This window comes from Phyllostomus discolor, chromosome 9 (genome assembly GCF_004126475.2).
Source record: "Phyllostomus discolor isolate MPI-MPIP mPhyDis1 chromosome 9, mPhyDis1.pri.v3, whole genome shotgun sequence".
NCBI classification, from domain to species: domain Eukaryota; kingdom Metazoa; phylum Chordata; class Mammalia; order Chiroptera; family Phyllostomidae; genus Phyllostomus; species Phyllostomus discolor.
Genome location: NC_040911.2, coordinates 40,554,840 through 40,570,517, shown reverse-complemented (window position 1 = coordinate 40,570,517; position 15,678 = coordinate 40,554,840). Strand labels below are relative to the sequence as shown.

The 15,678-nt window shown below is 36.1% G+C and overlaps 1 protein-coding gene across 4 annotated transcripts in view; it reads left to right on the top strand.

The window, feature by feature from the left end:
* Nucleotides 1-15,678, top strand: part of YES1 (YES proto-oncogene 1, Src family tyrosine kinase) — a 73,210-nt gene that overhangs the window by 43,944 nt on the left and 13,588 nt on the right. For all 4 annotated transcript variants that reach the window (XM_028523734.2, XM_028523735.2, XM_036009247.1 and 1 more), the window contains 7 exons: nt 2,101-2,373; nt 5,717-5,816; nt 11,920-12,018; nt 13,278-13,381; nt 13,477-13,626; nt 15,049-15,204; nt 15,372-15,551. In XM_028523734.2, the coding sequence (XP_028379535.1) occupies nt 2,109-2,373; nt 5,717-5,816; nt 11,920-12,018; nt 13,278-13,381; nt 13,477-13,626; nt 15,049-15,204; nt 15,372-15,551 (1,054 nt within the window). In that variant the 5' untranslated portion in view covers nt 2,101-2,108. The remainder of the gene's footprint in view (nt 1-2,100; nt 2,374-5,716; nt 5,817-11,919; nt 12,019-13,277; nt 13,382-13,476; nt 13,627-15,048; nt 15,205-15,371; nt 15,552-15,678) is intronic.

The window sequence follows — 15,678 nt, the reverse complement described above, 5'->3', positions numbered from 1 at the left end:
TTTGCTTGGGGGAAGCAGCAGAAACAGAAGGGACTGAGGTCCCACGGAGAACAGAGCAACCACCATTGTTCCCTATCGACCCCGCCCCCACATACAATGTCCCAATCCAGCGACTGGGGTGCCCAGCGCTAGTGAACACCTAAGGCTCCGCCCCTCACTATGTAACAGGTGTGACCAGACCAAAAAAAAAAAGGAGACAGAGATGGCTCAAACAGAAGAACAAATCAAAGCTGCAGAACTTATCCTTTTAAGTGACCAAGAGATAGCCAACCTATCATATGCACAGTTCAAAACACTGGTGATCAGGAAGCTCACAGAATTGATTGATTTTGGTTGCAAAGTAGATGAACAAATATAGGCTACCATAAGAAAAATGAAGGAAAATGCACAGGGAACCAATAGTGATGAGAAGAAACTGGGACTCAAAACAATAGAGTGGACCAGAAGGAAGAAAGAAACAACCAAACAGGAAAGAATGGAGAAATAAGAATTCAAAAAAATGAGGAGAAGCTTAGGAACCTCCAGGACATCTTTAAACATTCCAACATCCGAATTATAGGGGCACCAGAAGGAGAAGAGGAAGAGCAACAGATTGAAAACTTATTTGAACAAATAATAAAGGAGAACTTCCCCGTTCTGGCAAAGGAAATAGACTTCCAGGAAGTCCAGGAAGCTCAGGGAGTCCCAAAGAAGTTGGACCCAAGGAGGAACACACCAAGGCACATCATAATTACATTTCCTAAGGTAAAAATGAAGGAGAGAATCCTAGAAGCAGCAAAAGATAAGGGGACAGTAACCTACAAAGGAGTTCCCATCAGACTGTCAGCCGATTTCTCAAAAGAGACTTTGCAGGCAAGAAGGGGCTGGAAAGAAGTATTCCAAGTCGTGAAAGGCAAGGACCTCCACCCAAGATTGTTCTATCCAGCAAAGTTTTCATTTAGAATGGAAAAGCAGATAAAGTGCTTCTCAGATAAGTTCAAGTTAAAGGAATTCATCATCACCAAGCTCTTATTTTATGAAATGTTAAAAGGGACTTCTCTAAGAAAAAGATCAAAAACAAGTGTAGTAAAATGACAGGAAACTCACAATTACTAACAACCACACCTAAAACAAAAACAAAAACCAACTAAGCAAACAACTAGAACAGGAACAGAACCACAGAAATGGAGATCACATGGAGGGTTAGCAACAGGGGAGTGGGAAGAGGAGAGAGGGGGAAAAGGTACAGAGAATAAGTAGCATAGATTGTAAGTAGAAAATAGATAGGGGGAGGGTAAGCATAGTATGAGAAATGTAGAAGCTAAAGAACTTATAAGTATGACACATGGATATGAACTAAAGGAGGGCAATGTGGGTGGGAGAGGGTGTACAGGGTGGAGGGGAGTGAAGGGGGAAAATGGCACAACTGTAATAGCATAATCAATAAAATATATTTTTAAAAAACTATATATTGATATGTTGAAATAATTATATTTTAGATGTATTGAGTTGAGTAAATTACATTACTGATATTATTTTTACCTGTTTCTTTTTTTATCTGTTTATGTGGCTCCTAGAAATTTAAAATTATATTGTGGCTCAGGTTATATTTCTATTGCACAATGCTGAGATAGATAGAAGGAGTATTTGCTAATACCTACTATGTGCCAGATATTATGTAGAACTTGTAATAAGCTTTAGTCCTCATAGAAAACCGTATGAAGTAGGTGATATTATTATCCTTCCTTTTCAAGCAACTGAGGTTCAGAGTAGTTATACAATGTACCTAAATCACTCTGCTAGTAAGTAGAGAGCCAGGATTCAAACTTAGGTCTCTCTGGCTTCACAGCCCATGATTTTCCCTACACACTCTGGCATGTTGTTATTGGACCATTAACAGTAGCTGAGTTGGCGAAGACATCATTGGAATGATGCTTTAGCACATCATAAGGGAAGAGACTTCACTTTCAATTGTCTGGTTTTTATTTTTGTTTGTTTTGTTAATGTTAACTTTTTACAGGAGAAAAATGCCTTGTTTAAGTTTAACTTTTGAATTGCATCTTTTTGAAGTACCCTTTATGATAACTGCTCCTCAAAGTATTTACCTTACTACTTTTGTAGATTTGATAATGGGCTGCATTAAAAGTAAAGAGAACAAAAGTCCAGCAATTAAATATAGAACAGAAAACTCTCCAGAACCTGTCAGTACAAGTGTCAGTCATTATGGAGCAGAACACACTGCAGCGACACCATCCTCTTCAGCAAAGGGAACATCTGTTAATTTTAGCAGTCTTTCCATGACACCATTTGGAGGATCCTCAGGGGTGACACCTTTTGGAGGCGCATCTTCCTCATTCTCGGTGGTGCCAAGTTCATATCCTGCTGGTTTAACAGGTGAGAGTTAAATGGACAATTCTATTGTAAGTTTGAGAACATGACCTTGGGCAATACATACATAAGGTTTGCCTGAAGAAAAATAACTTACTGGGGGACTTTAAAAATAAGTTGATGTGAAAATTAAAGTCTCTAATATAAAATTCAAAGTCTTGTTGTATACATGGATATTTTTCTGGGATAGCTGGTGATAATTTGATGGTGATTAAATACTGGGTTAGTATTTCACTAATTCATTTTTCAAATAATTATTGAGTGCCTACTGTGTGGCTGGCACTGGGGAATATAAAAATTTAAAACAATGTAAGGTATAGCATAGAAAATATAGTCTTAATAATGTATGGTGTCAGATGGACACTAGACTTATCAAGGTGATCACTTTGTGAGTTATATAAATGTCTAATCACTATGTTGTATACCTAAAACTAGTGTAATATTGTATGTCACCTATGATTTAAAAATAAATTTAAAAAACATACTTCTCTCTCAAGGATGTTACAATTTCTCAGGATTGTAAAATGCTATCCACTATTAAAGTATTATAGTAATTAATAAATGTTAACTACATGCAAAGTAGTGATCATAATAAAATTTTTCTCTAGGTACTAATGATTTAAGAATAATTCTGAGGCTCAGAATTTGAGTGTTTTTTTTTTTTTCAGAGTCACAGATAATAAGCAGGAGAGCACAGATTTAATATCCTGTTCCAGAGCTTCATTTATTATTTATAGCATAATATTCTTTTAGAAAATAGCAAGAAGTGAGAGCTGACAACCTTTAATGGAGCCAGAAATGCTCTGAAAAAAGTAGTCAGAAATTTTTAAAAGATAGGGAGTTCTGTTATGAAGGGTCCCATAGCAAAATGCTTTTCCCTTGAGCAACAAAACACAGCTGGCTTAAAAGGTAGGATGAGCTCCAGGATTCCTTGATTTAGCAGTTCCTTGATGCCATCAACAGCTCAAGTTTCTTTTATCTCTCTCCTGCAGCCCTTGGAGTATATCCACTTTATCTTTAGACATGACAAAACAGTTGCCAGCATCAAATTGAGCAACATGAATCCTTACTATCAGCCAATGGGGACAAAAGAGGAGTTTCTTCTACAAGCATGAACTGTAAATTTGTCCCTTCAGTCTATTTGCTTCTGTAATAATAATAGTGGCCAGAGGAATGCCACACACTAATTCTGATACAGTGTTCATGTGGGGACCTCAAGAATCAATTACATCTAATTCCAACCCCTTTACTCTAAATTCTTCAGTAATAGATGGTCTTGATGGTGGTTCTCAGCCATCAGCAAAAGTTTCAATTATCTTTAGGATTTTATGTTTGGGAAAGATAGTAATCCCAAATGATTAAATATTGATACTTAAAAACACACTTTAGTTACCTAATTCAGTTATTTATGTGAAATAGTCTGTTCGTGGATATTTATTATTTATTTATTAATAAATATGGGGTGTCTATGTGCCAGGCATAGAGAGTTGTAAGCAAAAGAAAAAGGTTTTCTGCTCTAATGGAGTTGACATTATAGTGAAGGTTGGACAATAATTATAAACAACTGAACAGTATGATTAGTAGTTCTTAAATGCTAAGAAAGAACTAACCAGAACATTGGTGAAGGCCTTGTAGGTGATCACCAATCTAAAGATCAAAGAAAGGCATCTTGAAAAGAAATTGTTTGAGCTGAAGTTTGATTAATGAGAGTAACTTGAACATACACAAAACTGGGAAAAGAGCCTTCTGGGAAGAGAGAATAACAAATGTAATGTTTAAGGTGTACCCATGAACCTAGCAGTTTTTTGAGGACTGATGAGGAAGCCCATATGGGCAGAGGGTAGAATTGTATGAGTTGGGATTAAAGAGTCAGGATTACTCAGGACCTCATAGACTCTGGTAAGAAGTTTGGGTTTTATTTAAAACCAGAAGCAAGCTGTTGAAGACATTTAAGAATTTTCATGACTGAATTAACTTTTTTAAAGGAACTCATTCTGGCATCTGTGTGGAGAATGGATGTAGGGAGCAGATTCAGAAGTGGGTTAGGAGGCTACTACTGAGAAGAGTAGCCTTGGACTTGTATTAGGGTGGCAGCAGTAGAAATGGAAAAGAAAGATGTTTTAGAGATAGAACTGACAGGCTGGTGATGGGTTTGGCCTACAGTACCTGATTGGTTAGTAATGCCATTTGCTTAGGTAGGGAAGACTTGGGTAACAGGTTAGAGGAGAAAAATCAGCACCTTTGTTTTGTACCTAACAAGTTTTAAATGCTTGTTAGACATTCAAGTAGAGACGTCAGACAGGTAGTAATATATGACTGGAAGCCAGATAAATGAGATAATCTGTTTTATTCTTTCTTTCATTTGCAGATAATAGTTTGGCTGTTTAAGTGTGCTAATCTTAAGCATCTGTACACAATGCTATATATGATACAGTTACTTTGTTTGTTTGTTTGTTTGTTTGTTTGTTTTTAGTGGGGGAGAGAGGGAGTAAAATATCAATGTGGAAGAGAAGCATCATTGAGTTGCCTCTTGCCACATCCCCAAATGGGGACCTGGCCCGCAACCCAGACATGTACCCTGAGTGGGAATCAAAGTAGCAACCTTTCTGTTTGTAGGAAGATGCCTAACCCACTGAACCACACCAGTCAGGCCTATTTATGGAATTTATAATTCTTATTAGCCATACCATTTAATTGCTAAGAAAAATATACTATTTTTATATTTGAATGTTAAATATAATAAATTATCTTACTATAATTCTAGTTATTGTCATTAATGATTAGTCTTCAGGCTCAAAATGTTCACTCACTGTTTATAAGAAATTTAGACAATGCCAGTAGTTTATAGTATTCATTAATGCTTTTTTGCTAAAGAAGTGATTTGAAATTTGACACCATGTCAGGCCAGAGATGTTACTATTAGGAATCAAAATTAAATTTGTTTCTCTCGGTCTGTAGAATTTTAGAATTTGTAGAGTATATTACTTTCTTTTTTTTTATTTAAAATATTTTATTTATTTATTTTTAGAGAGGGAAGGGAGGGAGATAGAGAGAGAGAAAAACATCAATGTGCGGTTGCTGGGGGTTATGGCCTGCAACCCAGGAATGTACCCTGGCTGGGAATCGAACCTGGGACACTTTGGAGTATATAACTTTCATAGAAGTTCTTAAGAGAGTATCTTACTAACTTGAAAATGCCAACTGCCCAAATCACAAACTTTTAAAGTAGATTCTGGAGACCAGGGGAAAAAACTGCCTAAGCTTTTTTGCTGGTGGTATTTTTTTTTTAATTTCTCTTTTGTTAACTTATCAATGTAATTTATCTCAATCTTTTTTTTCCCTCTAATAGGTGGTGTTACTATATTTGTGGCCTTATATGATTATGAAGCCAGAACTACAGAAGACCTTTCATTTAAGAAGGGCGAAAGATTTCAAATAATTAACAATACGTAAGTGTTATGAATGAGAAATACCGTGTGGGTCTCTGCCCATTGGGTTGGACAATGCATTTGTTTTCTTTAGACATGTGGCAGAATACTACTGAGGTAGCCAGAAGTTACTTTTACAAATTGTCTGCTGTGGTTCTGCCATAAACAATAGAGACTTAAGAATGAAGAGTGAGGGAGTATATATAAGTACTTTACTTTAAAAAATTATATAAAGAGAATTCTATATCCCTATTTATCTAAGTAGTAGATGATTTAAAGATCTTACCTGTTTCTCAGACTTCCAGCCAAGATGGAGAAACAGGTAGATATACTTCACCTCCTTGTACAACCAATCTAAAAACAAAAACATCAGGATTGCCAGAAATCGACCTATAGGGAAGTCTGACAACCAAGGAATTAAAGAAAAAACATCCACAATAGTAGGAGGGGCAGAGACGACTCAGAGCTGGCAGACTGGGTGGTCCCACATTTGTGTGCAGATAAAAACTGGGAGGGACAACTGGGGGGCAAGCCATCACAGCCTAGGAAAGACCACACATCTCATGACTCTGGTACCAGAAAAATAAAGCCTCATAACCTCTGGCTGTAAAAACCTGTGGGAATTGTAGCAGCAGAAGAAATTACCAGTCTTTGATGAAAGTCCATTTGAGGGGCCCATGGGGTACTAGAATGTGAGATAAGCCCACCCAATCGGGAATCAGCACCAGGGCAGGACCTAGAAAGGCACCATTTGCTTTCAAGAAGAGGAGGAAGTGACTGAAAATGGATCAAAAGCCAAGCAAGCATCATTGTTTCCTCTCTGAGCCCTCCACATAATTTCTGGCTGTAAAAAGCTCTGGTGGTTGCAGCAACACAAGAAACTGCTGGTCTTTGAGGAGAGAGACATGGAGTCAGCACCAGGGAAGTGACTGAAAGATGGGCAAGAGCCAAGCAAGCAGCATTGTTCCCTCTCTGACCCCTCTTGCACATGCAGTACCACAATGCAGTGATGGGTCTCCCCACCCTGGCGAATACCTAAGGTTCCACCCCCTTACAATGTAACAGGTACACTGATAAAATGAGGAGACAAAGACATATGGCCCAAATGAAAGAACAGATCAAAATTCTAGAAAAAGAACTAAGCAATAAGAGGATAACTAAGCTATCAGATGCAGAGTTCAAAACACTGGTAATCAGGGTGGTCACAGAAATGATTGAGTATGGCTGCAAAATAAAGGAAGAAGTGAAGGCTATGCAAAGTGAAATGAAAAATCTACAGGGAACCAACAGTGAAGGGAAGGAAGCCGGGACTCAACAATTTGGAATAAAAGGAAGAAATAAACAGTCAACCGAAATAGAAAGAAGAAATAAGAATTCAGAAAAATGAAGAGAGGCTTAGGAATCTCTGGGGCAACTTTACACATACCAACATCTGAATCATAGGGGTGCCAGAAGGAGATGAGGAAGAGCAAGAAATTGAAAAGTTATTTGAAAAATAATGAAGGAGAACTTCCCTAATCTGGCAAAGGAAATAGACTTCCAGGAAGTCCAGGATGCTCATAGAGTCCCAAACAAGTTGGATCCAAAGATGGCCATTGCACCAAGACACATCATAATTAAAATGCCAAAGGTTAAAGATAAAGAGAGAATCTTAAAAATAGCAAGAGAAGAGAGTTACCTACAAAGGAGTTCCCATAATAGTATCAGCTGATTTCTCAAAAGAAACCTTGCAGGCAGGAAGGGGCTGGAAAGAAATATTCTAAGTCATGAAAGGCAAGGACCTACATCCAAGATTGCTCTATCCAGCAAAGCTATCCTTTATAATGGAAGGGCAGATGAAGTGCTTCACAGACAAGGTAAAGTCAACGGAGTTCATCATCACCAAGCCACTTTAAAATGTTAAAGGGACTTCTCTAAGAAGAAGAAAATCAAAACTATGAACAGTAAAATGACAACAAATTCACAACTATCAACAACTGAACCTAAACAACAAGAAACAAAAAATACAAACTGAGCAAACAACAAGAAAAGGAGCAAAACCACAGAAATGTAGATCCCATGGAGAGTTATTAGGAGGGAGTAGGAAGGGGAAGAATGGGGGAAAAGGTACAGAGAATAAGAAACATAAATGGAAGGTACAAAACAGACAGGAGGAGGTTCAGAATAGTAGAGGAAATGGAGAAGCCAAAGAATTTATATATATGACCCATGGACATGAACTAAGGGGTGGGGGTATTGCTAGAGGGAATGGGGGTACCCAGCACAGGGGGGCAAAGGGGAGGGGGAAAATGGGACAATTGTACTAGCATAATGAATAAAATATACTTTTAAAAAAGATCTAATCTGTTTCTGTTTTAAGAAAAAGAAAGAAAAAAGGCTAGGTAAGAAACCCTTGCAATCCCAAACTGACCAAATTAAGTTACTTTTACCTTATGTGACTCTTAGACTTTGTTATTTATTGGCCCACCATAGAAAATCCAATGATAATTATGGAAAAGACACTATAGAATTGCTCATTTATGGTCTTTCGCTTCCAGTCATGTTTCCTTCCATTCTTATTCTTGTTTGAAACCAGTTACTATTCCAGAACATAAATTATATTTATGTCTCTCTGCTTTAAAATCTTTCAATAATTCCAGTTGCCATCAAGATAAAAGAAAAATAACAGTAATAGTAGGCATTATTCATTGAGTTTCTTCCCCTTTTCACTCTACTGCCTAACCATGTTAAATTACTTGCAATTTTCTGAATGTACTGTGGTTTCTCACCTTCGCTCTGCCTTTGCATATGATTTCTTTTTTCTGGAATATAACTTCTTGTCTCTCCATTTTTTCTCTTTGTCTGGCCAACCCAACTCATCTTTCAAAATGTGTCTTCCTGTGTCCTTTCTCAAGGAAGCCTTTTTTCACTCCTGCCTGGCCAGGTTCCTACCTTTTGCTGGATTAAGTATCTTTCTTACATGTTCACATAGCTCATAAGCAAACCTTAATCATAGCTGCCATTGCAATTTTTAATTTAATTTGTCACATTCTTATTCTTTCAGACTAGTGGTTCTCAACCTGGGTCAGAATCACCCAGGGGACATTTGACAATGTCTGGAGATATTTTTGGTAGTTAACAGTCAGGTTGCTGCTACTGTCAGCTAGTGAATAGAGGACAGGGATGCTGCTTAGCATCCTGCAATGCACAGGCCATGCCCCCATAACAAAGAGTTATCTAGCCCAGAGTATCAATGCTGAGGTTGAGAAATTTTACTCTTGACTCTGAGTTTCTTGAGGGTAAGGACTATCTTTCTTTTTTTAACTTTCTTATTCAATTTATTGGAGTGACACTGGTTAATAATATTAGTGAGTACAGTTCTATAGTGCATCATCTGTATATTGTACTTTGTTTACCACCCCAGGTCAGGTCTCTTCTTCTATCACCATTTATCCCCTCTTTATCCTCTTCTACTCCCCCACCCCCCTCAGGACTGTCTTTTATTCCTGTTTTTAGCATACCCTATCATAAAATATGTCACTTAAAAGGTTTTCAGCAAATGCTTGAATGAATCAATGAATGGTTCACAGGATCAGATGCAGACTTTTCTGTTTGTATATCTGAAAGTACAAGACTTAATATATATGTGCTAGGAGATGATAAATCAAGCATATGAATTTGTAAATACAAATTACCAAAGGATTTTTCATTTCATTTTCTAGAAAGCAAATGCACCTCAAGCATTTATAATATTCCAATTTAGATTAAATATTTTCAGTACTTTATGGTAAAGCAAAACATGCATTTAATCTTTAGTAGTGAAACCATATATGGGGTCTGTCTGAAGAATTCAGCCATTGTTAAATTATGATAATGGTTTGCATGACATCAATGTAACTTGGCAGCCAAGGAGAGTGGACTGGAATGCGCATGCATAAACAATGATGACTTCACTGTGCTAGTCAGTGAGGGCAATAGACGCCTCTGAGTGAGCATATGTACTGTGTGGCAGTTCCATTCAAAATAACTGACCAAGTAGAGTAATGAATCTGCATCAAATTTTGCATTAAGCTTGCACATTCCTCTGAGGAAACTATTCAGATGATTCAGGAGGCTTTCAAGGATGATGGAATGAGTGCAGTGGAAATAAAGGTGTGGCACAAACAGTTCAAGATAGTTGAGAATCTGTTGAAAGTGATCCATGTTCTGGAAGGCCTGCAACAAGCAGAACACCTGAGAAAGTTGAGCATGTATGGGCTGCAGTCAACAAAGATTGGTGACTGACAATGCAAGAACTAGAAACTGGTCTGTGGATTTCAAAAACTAGTCCTAGATTTTTGATACAAGATCTTGACATAAAACGTGTCATGGCAAAATTCATTCACGGGCTTCTGCTACCCGAGCAGAAGGAATAGTATGCTGCAATTGCTATAATGACTTGATTCAGACCACAACCAGTGAACCAAATTTCCTTGAGTAGGTCATCACCGGAGATGAATCATGGATCTGTGGGTATGTGTATGATCCAGAAATGAAGTCCCAGTTGTCCCAATGAAAGTTACCATTCTCCATGCCTGAAAAGGGTGCGGCAAAGTCATAGAAAGATCAAGACCATGTTAACTGTGTTTTTTGATTAAGAAGGTGTTGTCCCTAATGAGAACACCCCTCCAGGCCAAACAATTAGTAGAAAATACTACGTAAATGTTCTCCTTGGTTGAGGGCTGCAATAGTATGAAAACAGTCACAGCTATGGGCAACTGGTGATTGGCAACTTTATCACAACAGTGTGCTTGCTCATGCATGACATTTCATGCAGAGTTTTTTCGTGAAACATCAAATCACCCAGTTGACTCAGCCCCTCTACAGCCCATATTTGGTGACTTGGCTTCTGGCTTTTCCCAAAACTAAGATCATCGTTGAAAGGGAAGAGATTTCAGACTGTCAGTGAGATTCAGGAAAATATAACTGGGCAACTAATGGAGATTCCAACCAAGGATTTTGCAGTGTTTTGAACAGTGGAAGATACACTGGGAGAACTGTGTGAGGGCCCAGGGTGCCTACTTTGAAGGGGACTGAGGCATCATTGTGCTATGTGCAATGTTGCTTGTATCTTCAATAAATATCTATTTTTCATATCTCATGGGTGAATACTTTCTGGACAGACCTCATATGTATATTCCTTATTACAGACTGATAGTATTTACTCCTTTCACATTAATTTTGGAAAAGTCAAGACTTATGCATCAGGAATTATGTATAATTCTCATGTTCTCAATTGCTTTTGGTCCTATTTGGATATTTGTGGATAACATTTTTGTAAATATTTTATTCTAAGAATTAAAATTTTTATTATCACTCATTGATAATATTTTAGCTACAGGAGTTCTAAAGCATCCCAATTTTCTTCCTAAAGTGACTAAAAAGAAAGTATAATTTTATTCGCTGTTAAAAAAATAAAAAAGAATAATATATGCTGCAACATATATGAACTTTGGAAAAAGTATGCTATGTGAAAGAAGCTACTCTACAAGACCTACATATTGAATTACTACATTTATATGATATGCCCATAATAACTATATCCATAGAAACAGAAAGCAGACTATTGGTTTGGAATGGGAGAGAAGGGTGTTAGGGACTGATTCTTAATGGGTGTAGGGTTTCTTTTGGAGGTAATGAAAATGTTCTCAAATGCATTGTGGTGTAGTTGCACAACTCTGAACAAATTAAAATCCACTAAATTGTACGTCTTAAGTGGGGGAATTTTATAGTATGCAAATTATATCTCAGTAAAGCTTTTAAAACCAAGTAATATGAAAAATTTACCTCCTAAATTGTTTTATTTAGTATAACTTATTGTCTTAGGTTGAAAGAATCATGTAAAAAGATGATCTTTTAATTAAAATTGTATTTTGGGGGGGGGGGGTTGGAGCAGAAATGCAGTTGTCCTTTTGCTTAGCTTTATTCCCTTAATTCATATAACCTGTTTTTTAATATACTTTGAGTTGATTCTAAGTCAAACTAATGCATAATTAAAAAATGAAAGGAATATCTCTTGCCTGCTTCAGATACAAGACAGCACTGCAGTGGATTCTGTCTTGAGCAGTAGTCTACTTTGTGGTAACTGTTGTTTTATGTGTTGCAGGGAAGGAGACTGGTGGGAAGCGAGATCAATTGCTACAGGAAAGAATGGCTATATCCCTAGCAATTATGTAGCCCCTGCAGATTCCATTCAGGCAGAAGAGTATGGTGTTACTTCATATTTTATTGATTGTTTTGATTTTAAAATGTTTTAATGCACATTCTACTTAGCCACAACTTTACACACACAATTACACATCAGTCTTAATACAGCTAATGTATCATATTAATAGAGGATATTACTTGAAAATTAATAATTAATGTTACTATACTTGCTTACAGTGGGATCATAAATGAATCTGCATTAATAACTGTATTGTTATGCCTTTATTTTTTCACTTAAAATTACGTTAACCCTTTTTTTACTCTAAGAATTCCAAAAACTTACCCTCAGTTGGTTTATTTATATCAGTGTTAATTTGTTGACTTAAGTGTCAACATTGCTCCTATGTAGGAGAGCATCCTTGTCTTCTAGGAAGTACACACTGAGAGATTTAGGAATAATGATTCAGCATGCTTTCAACTTAATCTCAGTCAGTTCAGAAAAACACAGACACACATGGAAGGAAAGAGAATATAACAAAACAAAATGTTGGGTTGGGAAACTTAGTGGAGGGTATATGGGAGTAACTACTATTCTTGTAACTTTTAAAAAGTTCACCGTCACTGACATTACTTTTAGGCCTAACCAAGTTTACCTGGGATCCATAAATGCTACTTCATTTTTATATCACAACACTTAACACAGTGCCTTGTATGTAGTAGATATTTTATTAGTGTTTGATTTTATTAACAATATGTTATTTGTCTCCATAAACTCTCTGATCTGCTTTGGCATTTGTTACTTTCTTTTGTTTTTGTTTTTGTTTTGTCTTTTTTTCTACTATCCTGAGATCTTCCATGGCGGAGACTGTCATTTTTTATTCACAAAACTACATTAAATCAAGCCTACACAAAGTTTGTGATTTGGATATGGTTTACTTGCATCTTACTGAATACAGATGATCACATTGTTGCCAGAAACCACTTTTATTCTTCATAGTATTTCCATCTATCACTCATTGAAAGGCTGTGTCTGTTATTGTATTTCTTTCTCCATTCACTGTTCCTGTGACTGCCAGGTGGTGGTTAAGAGATGTTGAATAGTCAATACATGGAAATACTATGACAGATTATATTCTGAGAGTAATATTTGTAACAGCTCTATTTAATAAAGGTCTTTTATTGTGTTTTACCATCTACTTTAAGCTGTGTTCTGTAGCTGTTTTTTGTTATCCACCCTATCCACTTCATTCTTATTAATACTTACGTATATTTTTTTTAACCTACACCTTTCTAACTCTGAACAATATTTTTTTCCAGATGGTATTTTGGCAAAATGGGAAGAAAAGATGCTGAAAGATTACTTCTAAATCCTGGTAATCAACGAGGTATTTTCTTAGTAAGAGAGAGCGAAACCACTAAAGGTATGAATATTATGATGTTAATACAAGTATAATTTTCTTAGGCAGTATTTTGAGAAAGATATAATAAAAGGTTTCATTTCTTCCTGCCCCTCCAGGTGCTTATTCCCTCTCTATTCGTGATTGGGATGAAGTAAGGGGTGACAATGTGAAACACTACAAAATTAGGAAACTTGACAATGGTGGATACTATATCACAACTAGAGCACAATTTGATACTCTGCAGAAATTGGTAAAACACTACACAGGTATGTGAATATTTTAAAGGTAAAAATTATTTCCTTGTGTTGTATTTTATGAGAACAGAATCCATGTCTTCATGTCCCTTTAAGGTTTAGCATGCTGCTTTACACACAGCACCTGCTCACTGGGTGTTTGTTATATTGTCGTTTTAAAATGAGAAACAGGTAATACTTATTACCTAACTTGAGTTCTTGGATGATGTGCTAAAGTCCAATTATCATCATTTGAGTCTTTATATTTTACTGGTATAGTGTTTACATTGGAGTTCCGTCATTAGCTCATGACAGCTAAATACAAAGATAGATTGTGACAGTAAATAAAAAGGCAAAACAAATATTTGACTTATAGACATTTATTAAGAAGGTAAAGCTAAACACTTAAAAAGCTGTATCACATGTCCTTTTGGTTTATTTTCCTCTTCGTGGGCTGGACTACATAAGACTTCCAGAAAATATAAATGCAGTGAGATTTATTTATTAAAATAAATCCAGTGAAGATGCATTTTTCTTTTCCTAGAAAATTAACCTATAGCAACTATAGATATTCTTCAGATTTTCCAAGGCTTTGAAAGGTATTTCATGATAGATTTTTCTGTCTTAAAAAGTTTTATTGATAATTTGATACTTAAATGCTTCTGAAAGTCTTGAGATGATTAATGCTAGGGGAGGAGAAGTTTCCATGGCAGTTTATTCAATGACAGTTAAGAGTCCATCAAGTCAGCCTCCAGTGTTAACATTGATCAAACATGTTGCCAAGCAGTGGCATCAGTTGTAATTCCACTTGTTAAGAAGTGGGTTTGCATGGTTAGTTACTTGGTGAGAATGGGAGGGAACATGTCTGACTTACAATGAAAAAGATTGTATAAGCAGGATCACAAATCAAGCTATTTAAAAATTTGGGGTTTCCTGTTTTTCTGTCTCCTTTATTTAAAAATATGCTCCCTAAAAGAAGTTTTTCCTTGATTTTTGGTGTGCCTCTTATATTAGTGGTTATTAAACATAACAGTTAATGTTAGCATTCTTGTTGGAAAAAAATAAAGCACAGTAGCCACAAGTACAACTTTTGAGGCAGCCAGACCTAGGGTTTGAATCCCATCTTTATCACTTACTAACTGGGTGACCTTGAGAAAGTTGCTTAATTTTCTAAGACTCATTTATATGAGATACCTGTAAAGTACCGAATTAGCGCAATAGCTGGGACATAAGTATTCAATAAATAACTTCTAAATGTAATTAACTAAATGTTTCATTTCTTGTGTTTCGCTTCTTATGTACAATTCCCTTTTCATGTGTTGTGCTTTTATTTTAAAAAATTGATAGATCATATGTTTTTGTTTTCTATAATTTAAACTTTTTAAAACATTGATACACTACATGTACCTTAATTTTTGTGATTCATTTTACAGTATAGTTTATTCATTTATCTAGAGCATGCTGATGGTTTATGCCATAAGTTAACAACTGTATGTCCAACTGTGAAACCCCAGACTCAAGGTCTAGCAAAAGATGCATGGGAAATCCCTCGAGAATCTTTGCGACTGGAAGTTAAGCTAGGACAAGGATGTTTTGGTGAAGTTTGGATGGGTAAGAACCCCAAATGTTTTGTTTTGTTTTGACATTTTTTTAGCCATAGATCAAAATGCCACAGTTTATAAAATATATTGAAATATTTGAGGTAACTGCTGCTCATTGAAATTTGATGTGAACTTTTTAAAATATAGATCAAAATAGTAAAAGTGTTGTTTCTCTAGGAACATGGAATGGAACCACAAAAGTAGCAATCAAAACACTAAAACCAGGTACAATGATGCCAGAAGCTTTTCTTCAAGAGGCTCAGATAATGAAAAAATTAAGACATGATAAACTTGTTCCACTATATGCTGTTGTTTCTGAAGAGCCTATTTACATTGTCACTGAATTTATGTCAAAAGGTATGTGTATATTATGTATCTCTTATGGTGTCCATCTTAATGAATTTTTTGAAAACAAGTCTTTTATGCATACAGATTTCTGTTGTATAGTGTTTTCTAAGATTTTTATATAGATATTTGAAAAGAA